Source organism: Periplaneta americana, chromosome 5 (genome assembly GCF_040183065.1).
Source record: "Periplaneta americana isolate PAMFEO1 chromosome 5, P.americana_PAMFEO1_priV1, whole genome shotgun sequence".
Lineage (NCBI taxonomy): Eukaryota > Metazoa > Arthropoda > Insecta > Blattodea > Blattidae > Periplaneta > Periplaneta americana.
The window spans coordinates 1,301,469-1,313,494 of record NC_091121.1 but is presented as its reverse complement, the minus strand read 5'-3'; the positions used below and the strand labels follow the sequence as shown (position 1 = coordinate 1,313,494).

Here is a 12,026-nt window from a genome sequence, read left to right as displayed (position 1 = left end):
AAAAAGAAGACAGTCAGGTAAGAGCATGTGCAATTATTCGCAGTGATATTGTTATTGGTGCTTTTGGAACCATTGCTATTTTGGCTGCATCATTTGTTGCAGGTTGACTAGCATTGTGTACTGCCTAGGTCTAACCTATAAAAATGCCTAGGTCTTATGCGAAAAAGAATAAAATCAATGAAGATGATGCACAGAGTGCTGTGGGAGAGTGGAAAGAAAAGAAAGATTGCAAAAAAGTACAATTTAGATAAATCATTATTAAGTAGGCGTATTTCTGGACAGATGTTGCAGAAACGTGGAAGAAAGACAGCAATAAGTTTAGAGGCTGAAGGAAAGCTGGCTTCGCATTTAAGGGATATGGCTCAGTGGGGATTTGCTTTAACCACTAAGGAAATAAAAAATGTAGTAGCCGACTATGTTTCCCAAAATAACATCAGTACACCCTTTAATAGCAACACAGGAAGGCCAGGAAAGGATTGGATGACAAATTTCTTACGAAGACATAACCTAAGCATTAGAAATTTGGAGAAATTATAGATGAACAGAAGAACAACCACTGCCGATCCATTTATCATATATTAATTTTATGATAGATTAGAAGAAGTCACTGCTTCATTAGGCATTGGGGGTAAGCCATCTCATATTTATAATTTGGATGAGACTTAAATTTGCAGTAATCCTGTAAGATTGAAATGTGTTGCTGGTAAAGGTCAGAAGGCACATCAGAATGTACAAGGATCCGGCAAAGACAACACTAGCTTGTTGTTCAGCAGATGGAAAAGTGCTTCCTCCATTAATAATTTTTACTGGTCAGCACTTGTGGACAACTAGGAAAGGAAAACATGACATAAAAGGAACTTTTTATGCAAGTTTTGACAAAGGGTATATGACTTCAGTCATTTTTCAAGATTGGTTTATAAAATTATGTAGTCTGGTTAAAGAAAGGCCTTTGCTATTAATATTTGATGGATATCTATCACATTTGGACCTGACAACTCTAGAAAAAGCTAGAGAGCAACATATTACCATATTAAAGCTTCCTCCACACACAACAGAAACCCTTCAGCCACTGGACAAAGCATGCTTCAAACCTCTGAAGGATATGTGGAATGAAAGACTACAAGAGTGGCAGCGCCTTAATATGAGGAAAACATCTCGATCTGAAATGGTGGATTTGTTGTGTGGAATATGGGAGGAAAGCATTTCACAAAAAACTATCCCAAAGTGGATTGCCTCGCTATAACTCACTACAAAAATATAAGTTCAAGGAGGCCTACTTAGCACAGCGTAATACACAAATACACTATTACGTTATCCCACAAATTAAATAAACACAACAAAAGCAGGAAATACACCCATTTTCAGAACCACATGACAAGCAGACGTGTTCTTTACTCAGAGAGAAAAATTAAAGTTTTCTGGAAATGTAGTAGTGTAGCGGAGAGTCTTTCTCTCTATCTTTTAACACCATTTTCTCCATTAACTAATGGTCAGAAAACGCACAGAAAAAGTGTTATGCCCTCTCACTGTGAGAGTGTCACATAATAACATTAAAGAACTTATGGTATTATATTATGATATGTTAGGAAGGCAAATCTCGTTGCTCGCAATCACAAGCTTTGTAATGAACTGATGAGAACGCCGCTAACTCTGTCATAAGAGTAGCCAGTATCAACACTCAGCAATCCCCATTCAGACTTAAATTCAAAGAAAATACCGCCAGTCATTGTATCAGCCGGACGCTTGGGAGTTCAGTTTAATTTCAAACGGTAAAGGGTGCAGTTGTTTTGTACCTAGGTGATTTATATTTTAATATTCATTATAATGAGTGAAAGTCGGAAAAATCTCAGTGGTTCTCAATACTAGAAACACCTCTTATTGAGGTTCTGGCTGATATGTAAATCTATTACCAGACAGTACATCTCATTTGACGATATGTGTCAGAGGATGAACTGCATCTAAAATCTCATTAGTGTAATATGTAGCTAGTTAGTGTTGTATGCAATGGAGGGGGAAAGGAACTGGTCACCCTACCCCATTATCTCCTGGCCTAGTTGCCTTATGAGTGATGCCTTGATGGTGTCACTTGTGGGTTCCAGACCTGTCTTCGGACAGTTGACTAAACAACAATACCGGAAACTCGAGAAAGACAAGGCAATAAAAAGAGAGGAAATGGTGAGAAAAAGTGCAAAAATATGTGTTATTTAAAAAACAAACATAGCCAGCTTGTTCCAGTTCGAGTCCAGGTACATCAGAGTGTAATAATGTGGTGAACAGCAGTTACCGAAAATAGTGCAGCGTGTGGTTCATTTTAGTCAGGCGTTTCTGATATTAGAAACAGTAATAATGACGCAGAATCAATTATTTCATTTGATCCAAATGACGCATATAGGGCGAAATAAGGGGCAGAAATATTTTTCTCTGCCTAGAGGCGTCAAGTAGCTAGATTCGACCCTGCATGTTAACACACCGGATGATGCAAGAAACATGATGCATGGCACATGGAGCGTGACACATAACGCCATGTTATTTGATCTAATGAGTCATTCAGTGTGGAGTCATCAGATGGAGATCTTCTGCTATTGTCAATAATAAGAATGCGAAGATAAAGGCATAGGTTTCGGATTCATTGGTTCAAAATGTTGAAAATCATGGTGCTTGTAGTGTTTTATTGGTGGAGTTAGAACAGCATCCAGACAAATTCACAGAATATTACAGAATGTCCAAAGAATCATTTGAAGATACAGCAAACTGTGAATATTCCTAATAGATGGAAAACATGTATGAGTATTACACAAGCACATGGACTTTTCACTCTGATTTCTGTTGAAGACTTGGGTAGAAATAGTGTTGGTGCTAGGGTTGCCAACTATTTTTGAAGAAAATATGGGAGACTAAGTGGTCTACAATATTTCACATAAAAAATTGAAAAATTATTAAATTCAGTTAGCGGCACTAAAAACAATTTTATTGTACATTTTGGCAGTTAGGCTTAAATTAAAGTATTTTGAGATATTTTACCTAGCGTAATAGTTTCAAACAAATTGTAAAAATTTCCTACATGAGTAATTGAAGTTGACTGTGATTTGCAGTTCTGATTTGATTAAAGTGTCGTGCTCCTTTTTCGAACATCTGAGGATTGCGAGACTTCATATGTGAGTATAGGTATATATCAATGTTAACAAGCTTGTTAAAATTGGCCATAAAGTCATTTAAATATGTGCTCCTGCATATATGACTTACCGGTATATGTCTAAATTGCAGGTAGTAGGCCATTGATGATATAATGAGGAGCGTTCGGCTGGCACCGTGCATCGTGTCCCGGCATAGCTCAGTTGGAAAGAGCGCTCAGCACGCAGAGTTGAGACGTCCTGGGTTCGATTCCCGGTGCTGGAACGAATTTTTCTCAAAATTAATAGGTATCTACATGTTGACTACCAACAAAAAATAGTTGTCTTGATTATTCAATGTGGATGCGAGACCATATATACGAATGTATGTATATATCTGTTTACTTAATGTTCATAACAGAAAACACTCTTTGTATAAGCTTAGCTGCACATTCCAGGGCATCTCTGGAACAAGAGAATCCATCATATAAATCACCTTCAACCACGTAAAAATTAAATGTTTCAATTAATTTTTACATTATGCAAAACTAAGGTAGGAAAAAGTTTGAAGAGAAGAGAAATGCGGAAGTCGGGAGACTGTTAAAAATTGGATGGTGCCGTATGTTCAAAAATGGGCGAACCAATGTCCATGATGAAGAGAGAACCTCGACCGAGTATCGTGAATGCAGATCTGATTTGTTTGGTTGACAAAAAGGTTAGAGTAAACCGCAGGTTTACCATGTCAGAGCTTAGTGAGGATTTTCCACAGATTAGTCGTACTCTTGTGTACAAAGTGATTACCGAAGATTTGGGCTACTGGAAACTTTCTGCCAGATGGGTTCCTAAACTCCTTTCTGAGGAACAAAAGGCTCAGCCGATGGGAGCAGCACTGTCCTTTCTTGAGCATTACGAAAGAGAAGGTGATGCTTTTCTCGATCAGATTATGAAAGGAGATGAGACTTGGGTGCGGTATGTGAATGCAGAAACAAAGCTTCAATCAATGCAGTGGGGCCATACTCACTCCCTGAAAAATTCCACAAAGTGTCATCAAACACTTTCCACGAGGAAACTTGTGGCAACTGTCTTCTGGGACAGAAAAGGAATTTTGCTAATGAAGTTCTTGGAGAGGAATGCCACAATTAACGCTGAGCGTTACTGTAACACACTAACAAACTTGAAAAGCGCAATTTAAAACAAACGTCACAACAAATGTTGAGCTCTGGGGTGATTTTCCTGTATGACAACACCCGGCCGTATACAGCGCGTCATACTGTGACCAAACTCCGATGGGAAGTATTGGATCGCCCTCCCTATAGCCCACATTTGGTACCTAGCGATTACCATCTCTTCATGCACATGAAGACGTGGCTTGGCTCGAAGTGCTTTGACAATGACGAAGAGTTGAGAATCAGCGTCGTAGGTTGGCCGAATTCTACGATTGTGGAATTTCAAAGCTCGTCAAATGCTACGACAAGTGTCTCAATATGACTGGAAAATGTGTGGAAAAATAAATTAGAGTGTACAATTTCAAACGTATTGTAACCCAATTCTGTAACGTCATTCACAGGTTTGTAAAAAATAAATGGCTACTTTATGAATAGCCCTCGTAGAACAAAGATACATATTGCTTTTTTTATATAAAAACATTCTAGCATCCCCAGAAAGAGTAAGTTACGTACTCGTGCTCAGAGGGCATTCCACATAATGTTAAGATATTTTATTAAATAACAGAGTAAAAAGTAAAAAAAGAAAAAGAAAAAAGAAGAAGAAAAACATATCAGAATAATTGAACTTTAAATTTTCTCTCTAGACAGGAATTTTTAATTGATTTTTTAAAATAAGGAGCATTAGTAAATTGTACACTATCTACCAAAAAGTAATTGCTAGAAGTCATGTTTCTACTGTGCAGTGGTATGCAGACAATAAGGTGACCAGTTGAACTGGCCTGCACAGAGTCCTGATCTCAATCACACTGAGCACCTTTAAGACGAATTGGACTGGCGATTGAGGTTTCGGGAAATTCGGCCAACTTCCATTGTCCAACTGAGTGCCATACTGCAAGAGGAATGGCGACGCATTCCAGTGGATATCCCACACAAACTAGTGGAAAACATGCCTGAAAGGGTGGCTGCTGTTATAGCAACAAGAGGTGGTACCACGAGGTTCTAAAGGGGCAAAAATAGTGCCCAATTACTTTTTTGTAGATAGTGTATATTTGGGAATTTAGCTATTAAGTTACCATGTTAAAAAGCCTTGCACCGAAATTGCTACTGTGATTATATGCTACAGTTATGATACATTTAGGTTCTGTTAAGCATAATATATGTTTTCTGATCTTTTGGTTTTATATTTATGTCAGTGATGTCAAAGCAAGCGCATTTTTCTGACCTTGACGTCGTGCGCGGGCATCAAGCGCTAAGTATGGAAAGAGGAAGGGTTGTGTATATGAGTAAGCAGCCTGTAGGATTAAGAAAACAGTGGTGCACAAACTTCAAACGGAACGTGACATTTTATGTCGTTATTTTTATATGGCTTCTTTCTGTTTGATATTATCTATATTGTCTGTAAAACAAAAGTACTAATACCAATTTCTTAATATTGCAGTTGTTTTTAAATGTTAATAACATAATTAAGAGTTAAGAAGGAATATTCACATAAATTCCATAGTAGTACAACTATACTGTACTAAATATCCCAAAAAAAGAGACTGAGTATGACATGACAAGTTGTAATTGATATTGATGATACCTTTAGCCCTATAAAAATAATCAATCAACTAATCAAGAAAATATTACAGTACAAAGCAAAGTTACCTAGGTGCTGTATATGTTTTAAGTGTAACTAATATTCCATAACAAAACTCTTATCACATTATGCTTTTAAGGTGATATTGGTGAGCAACTTCCTATCATCAGAATATTAAATTATTTTCTCGAAATGTGCTGAAGCTATAGAGCTGACATTTTTACAACACATGGGGATGTATCTTTTGCTTATGATGTAACAGTAGTTGCTTTGTTAGTCATTCATTTCCATGCGAATATTTTCAAAACTTTCAATACACTATCTTCAGTAATATGCATTTACGGTATATTAAATTAACGAAAACATTCTGTAAGGCTACTAAATAAATAGGCCTGTATCTGAAAATTTCACTTGTCTATAAAGAAAGTTGAGAAAATATTTCTTTTGAACAAAAAAATCAAACTTGTGAAAAATGAACATTAAAATTAAAACTTACATTCTTATAATGCAATACTTCCAGACAAATCTAAAATTTAACATGGATACAGTTTTAATAAGTTCTCTTCCCTTTATCTATTGAATCAGTGCTGACCATCCCTGAACAGGCTCTCCTGAGCTCTAAAGCACGCGCTTGCTCCTATGGGCATCAATTGACATCACTGATTTATGTGAATATAAATTAAATATATTTCGGTTTTTATGTACGAAATTCAATAATACATTGTTATAAATTTGATGGAAGTCAAATACTTTAAATCCTGAATACAACAGTTCTGAAGGGTTATCAAGAGTTTATTAAGGCATAACTTTATTATTCTTTTCTGTAGCAGAGTTGTTGGCATGGATGGAGGTACTATTAGCACTGTATTAACTTCGCACTTTCTTAAACATCAACCATAGTACACCAACTATTTACTTTTCTTACACATACTGCTACCACAACCACTAAAAAGTTTTGATCAACACTTCAACCATTAATGCTTCATTATACTACTCTGATTGCTCTCTGCAATTTGTTTAGTTGGTTATTTAACGACCCTGTATTAACTACTAGGATATTTGGCATTGATTGTATTGGTAATAGCGTGATGGTATTTGGGAAGATGAGGCTGAGGGTTCGTCATAGATTACCTGACATTCGCATTCGTCTTATGGTTGGAGAAAACCTCGGAAAAACTACCAGTAATGAGCACAAGCTGGAATTGAACCCATGCCCGAGTGCAACTTTGGATCAGCAGGATCCTTGTCCTTGTAAGCTTTTTATTTGTTATACACATTAATGGTAACATTTTCACAATTCACTTTTTTGCTTTAAAAAGCTAACAATTATTGTGTCTACTTACTGATTGATGTCCACGTTTTTCTTCAGTGATACCGTACACCGCAGCATAGAATAATGAATCCACAGAGAACTTGATTTCTTCTTTTCACTTTTCATTTAACAATATTCAAGCATAAACTTTTCAGAAATATTCTCTACTTTTTTTTTACACACTCTTAAAACTTCTTATATTCCTCTTCATACCTCTGTCGCGATTTTGTTGGAATTAATAAATCAGTACAGCTGTTAATGCAATACCATTGACACTTATATTTATAAATAGTCATGGTGACAGTACCGACAATAATAACATTCTTCAAATGTTTCTTGTACATGGCCCTCTATATGAATCGATCACCTACAAAGCAAATGTATATAGCTTCAAATGTTTCTCGTACAAGGCCCTCTATATGAATCGATCACCTACAAAGCAAATGTATATAGCTGGCAATAAAAATTTTACATTTAGACAATATTCAATTTTACATTATTTTTTTTATCAAAGCAGATGAAACTTTGTACGATACACATGTCGTAACTTCATATTACAATAGTAGACTGGTTATCAAACTCGGCCTGCAGCCTTGTTTGGTTTGTTTTGTGCATTTATAATCGTTAGTTGAGTGTTTAGTTTTGTGTTGTGGGTTTATATTCGTTTGCTGAGTGTTTCATTTACACAGAAACATTTACATAGACCTAAAAATAGTGAAATAAGTATAGTTGTAGTGTTCTGTTTATTTATAGTTGTTATATTTAGTTGGATAAGTTGTCAATTATGCCTAAGAAGAAAAGTATTAGATCTGTACTTAGTTCTGCTCTGAATGAAAGAAGATGGGGTCCTAAAACAGTGAAACAAATTGAGAAAAAATTCTCGTTTTTCATGAAATTGTAGCTTAATGTAGGTGTTTGAAGTGACCACCAACAGCATCCAAACACTACTGATGCCGCTGAACTGCTCCACGAACTAAGTTCCGTAATGTGTCCAGTGTCATAGCTGCACATGACGTTAAATTTTGATTTGTTCTCATAGCACATCCAGTGTAGCTGGCGTTTCCCAATAAACAACATCCTTTAGGGTCCCCCATATGTAGAAATTGGTGTTAGGTTTGGGGACTGTGCTGGGTACTCGACAGCACCTCTTCGACCTATCCATTAAGCTACAATTTCCCCGAAAATGAGAATTTTATCTGAATTTGTTCTAAAGTTATTTATAAACGAACAGTGTATACTTTTTTTAGGCTAATCTGTATTTTAAGTCATGTTATGTTACATTAAAATTAAATTTCAAATGAAAATTCTGAAGAAATTTTAAGAAAACAGCAATAATAAATCTTGGTCAGTATTACTTACTGAAAAAGAATATATAAGGTATCTGATTCTTTTCGACATGATTCAGTAGCAAAATTTCGGATGCTAACTGGTCATGACTGTTTGCAGCACCCTGTTTAAAATTGAAATTTTTTGTTCACCAAAATGCATCCTGTGTAATCTAGAAAACTCTTTGATGAATCAAGAACATTTACGAAAATGTCCAGCTTTGGCATCAGATTTTTTGGATTCGGACTCTAAATTATACTGCAAAGTTAGAAGGTGAATGGAGAACTTCCAAGTGTCTGGGCAATAGATACTGCTGCTGCTACTATGTTACATTAAACCAAGTTTTATTTAATTTCCATTTCGACATGTACAAAACACAGTTCTGAATTCATTTATGCTTTAGATTGCATTAATGCAATTTCTCCAAAGTATCATTTGTCTCTACTTGGCAATGCATAAACAATGTCACATTACAAAAATTCTGCTAACAAGTTTGGAGTTAGACCTTCTATATAACCTTAAATTATATGTGTTTTTTAGGTTTTCACGGTGAATGTGATTTGGATATTGCACTATGTCCTGGAGCTAACATTTCTAACGTTTCGAAACTACATACAGGTTCCATGATCAGGGCAGAGAGCCTAGGCAAGACCAGACAGTTCGCCTACTCTGCTGGGCATGTAGCGCCTGCTGAGCTCAAATGACAAATTCTGAGGGGAATATCTGTCAGTGACTAAGCTCTTAAGAGGCTTTTGAGGCTCATATAGCCTACCGGTACATATATATTCTTATATGAGGTCTCGCCATCCTCACTGAATAATCAATGAAGCGATTCCAGGTGCTGGAACGAATTTTTCTCAAATTAATAGATATTTACAGTATAGCTATCAGAATGCTGCATTGGAGTTAAATCGCTCGCTTGAACTCGGTCGAGTGTCGCACCCTTGAGTGAGATAAGATCGGTCATGATACGCTCGTAATAAATAGAAGCACAGTACAAGGTCACCTCACCAACATGTCTTATCTTGTATGGAAGGCGACAAATAAGATACACATATGTTTTGCTCACACGGTAAAAATAAGGCTTTATTTTCTGCATTTATGACAAACGTTTAATGGAACAGTCAGTGGAACGTACCAAAACAGGAACATGAAGTTATCAATAAAATAGTATGAAAAACTTCGATATACAGTTATTATTGCTAATTCATAATTATTCAATATTTGATTTACCACATATATAATTTGATAGGTCCATACATAGTGTTCCGCCTATATACTGCGACAATGTAGAAACGTTTTACAAAATATTATTGATATAGCAGTAGATTAATAACAATATTAGTACAGAGATAACGTCACAGAAAATATAATAAAACGAATAATCAAGCTGCACAACTGTTACAGACGCAAAGATTGATACACTAATTATTAGAGATTATTATTATTATTATTATTATTATTATTACTAGAAAACTTGATACAGTTCTTGCATTATCGTGATTGTGTTCTCCGTTTATAATAATTACATTTACATCCAATAACATCTATCAGATATGGCAAAAACAGAATCATTCCTGCGTGGAAAAAAAAAAAAAAAAAAAAAGAACATTTACCTACAATATTTATATTACATTTTAATGCAAGTTTTGTAATTGTACTATGGAGAGGTTAGTTAAACACTGCAAAGTTTTGAAATGATAAACATCTTTGATGTTACTACACAGTTCATCACTGTAACAAGAACGAATGTCTAACGCTCGGCTTATACCGTTCGAGGATTTATCGCTCATGACAATTTTACCCATCATGCATGTGCGCTACCTATCGATTATGCTATGAACTACTTAGCGCTCGAGCGAAAACGTCGATGCAGACCTCTGATGGCTACTTATAGCCATTGATTATTCAATGAGGATGGCGAGACCTCATATAAAAATATATATGTATATATCAATGTTAACAGTAACTCATGAACTGTTGTTGAAAATGACCATGAAGCCATTTAAATATGCGCTCCTGCATACATGGCTTGAATGTCTTAATTGCAGGTAGTAGGCTATTGATAATACAATGAGAGAAGTTCGGCCGTCACCATGGATCATGTCCCGGTGTGGGTCAGATGGAAAGAGCATTCAGCGCGCACAGCTGAGAGGTTCCGGGTTCGATTCCAGGTGCCGGAATTTTTTTTTCTCAAATTAATAGATTTTGATTCTTAGCAGACCCAAAAAAATTGAGTTATTATACCTAGTAACAATAGGTCTATACGTTTGCAATAATGATGTATCGTAAGACTTGGTTTTCACTCACATCCTTCACTGTTGACAGTCATTCCAGGATGCAGAGTTTGGTGCGAGATTTGTGGCAGAAGTCTCTAAACCTCTAAAAAGGCATGGCTACGACCTTGACTCGGAAGCTTGAAGGGGACAAGAGAGGAGATATCAATTCACTACATCTCAGTATGAAACAAGGCTAGCCTTCTGCCAAAATAATATGTCGCACTATATTGGTGTTCTGGGGGTGATGATGGTCGCCTTCTCGTGGTACCCCCTGAACTATGTTTAATGAACATAGAAAAAAACGACCATCCAACATGCTCCAATGACAAATACAATCCGAAGTAAAATATTTCGGAGGTAAAAAAGTCCCCTCATTCGGATCTCCGGACGGGGAATATTTTAGCAACACATAAGAAGACAAAACACAATATAATTCTACCTCAGCAGAAGGTCTTACAGTGGAATGCTGGGGGCCTTAATCAAGCCAAGAAAACTAAAATACATAAAATTCTAATAGATAAAGACAATGATATGTTTGCAATAATGGAAGCCAATGTTGCAGCTGAACAATTACAGTTTTTTGTTTTCAAGAACTACAATACATTTCTGGGTCATTTGCGAAATTTGTATAACAAATGGACGATTGAGAACATCAAAATTAAAGTATTATTTAGTGCATATTCTGCATGTATTAATATAGTGCAATGTCTCTGCCATAGTAATCAGCCACTGTACATTGACCTTTCTTTACAGCATTCTCTACAAGCATCGATGAATCTTTGATGGCACGACAAAATGTCAGGAGTGTTATGGGACAAGACAGTGGATCTTTATAGAAATAGAATTCCTTTGTTTTTATATCAGATATTCTTCAAACAGTGCATAGTTCTTAGAATAGTAACAGAACTAACTTCAGATCAAAAATGAACAATTAGTATATTAAATATCTTAATATCAAATCTTTTACCTAATATAAAATAATAACTTGTTCAGTAATTAACAGAAACCATCATCATCATCATCAACATCATCATCATCGTCATCATCATCGTCATTGCAGGTATTAGGCCTAGTGGCCTGTTATGGTCTCTGTCCATCTTTTCAGGGGGCGTCCCAAAGATCGTCTTCCATGTGGTATATAGTGGAGAATTTGTCTTGGGAGTCTGGAACGGAGTCCCAAAGCCGGTCCAAAGGCTATAAGGTGGCAACCCCACCACTGAACTTACTACTCCTCGGCTAGCAACCGATTAGTAG

General features: G+C 36.1%; 1 protein-coding gene across 4 annotated transcripts in view; it reads right to left on the bottom strand.

Annotated features, from left to right (window-relative positions):
* Positions 1-12,026, bottom strand: part of LOC138699411 (uncharacterized) — a 169,309-nt gene that overhangs the window by 113,501 nt on the left and 43,782 nt on the right. For 2 of the 4 annotated variants that reach the window (XM_069825274.1, XM_069825275.1), the window contains one exon: positions 3,244-3,390. The exons of 1 other annotated variant lie outside the window; for it this stretch is intronic. In XM_069825274.1, coding sequence (XP_069681375.1) covers positions 3,244-3,390 — 147 coding nt within the window. Of the gene's footprint in view, positions 1-3,243; positions 3,391-7,198; positions 11,356-12,026 lie in introns of those variants that run through there. One more of the 4 variants, XM_069825273.1, reaches the window with a different exon arrangement.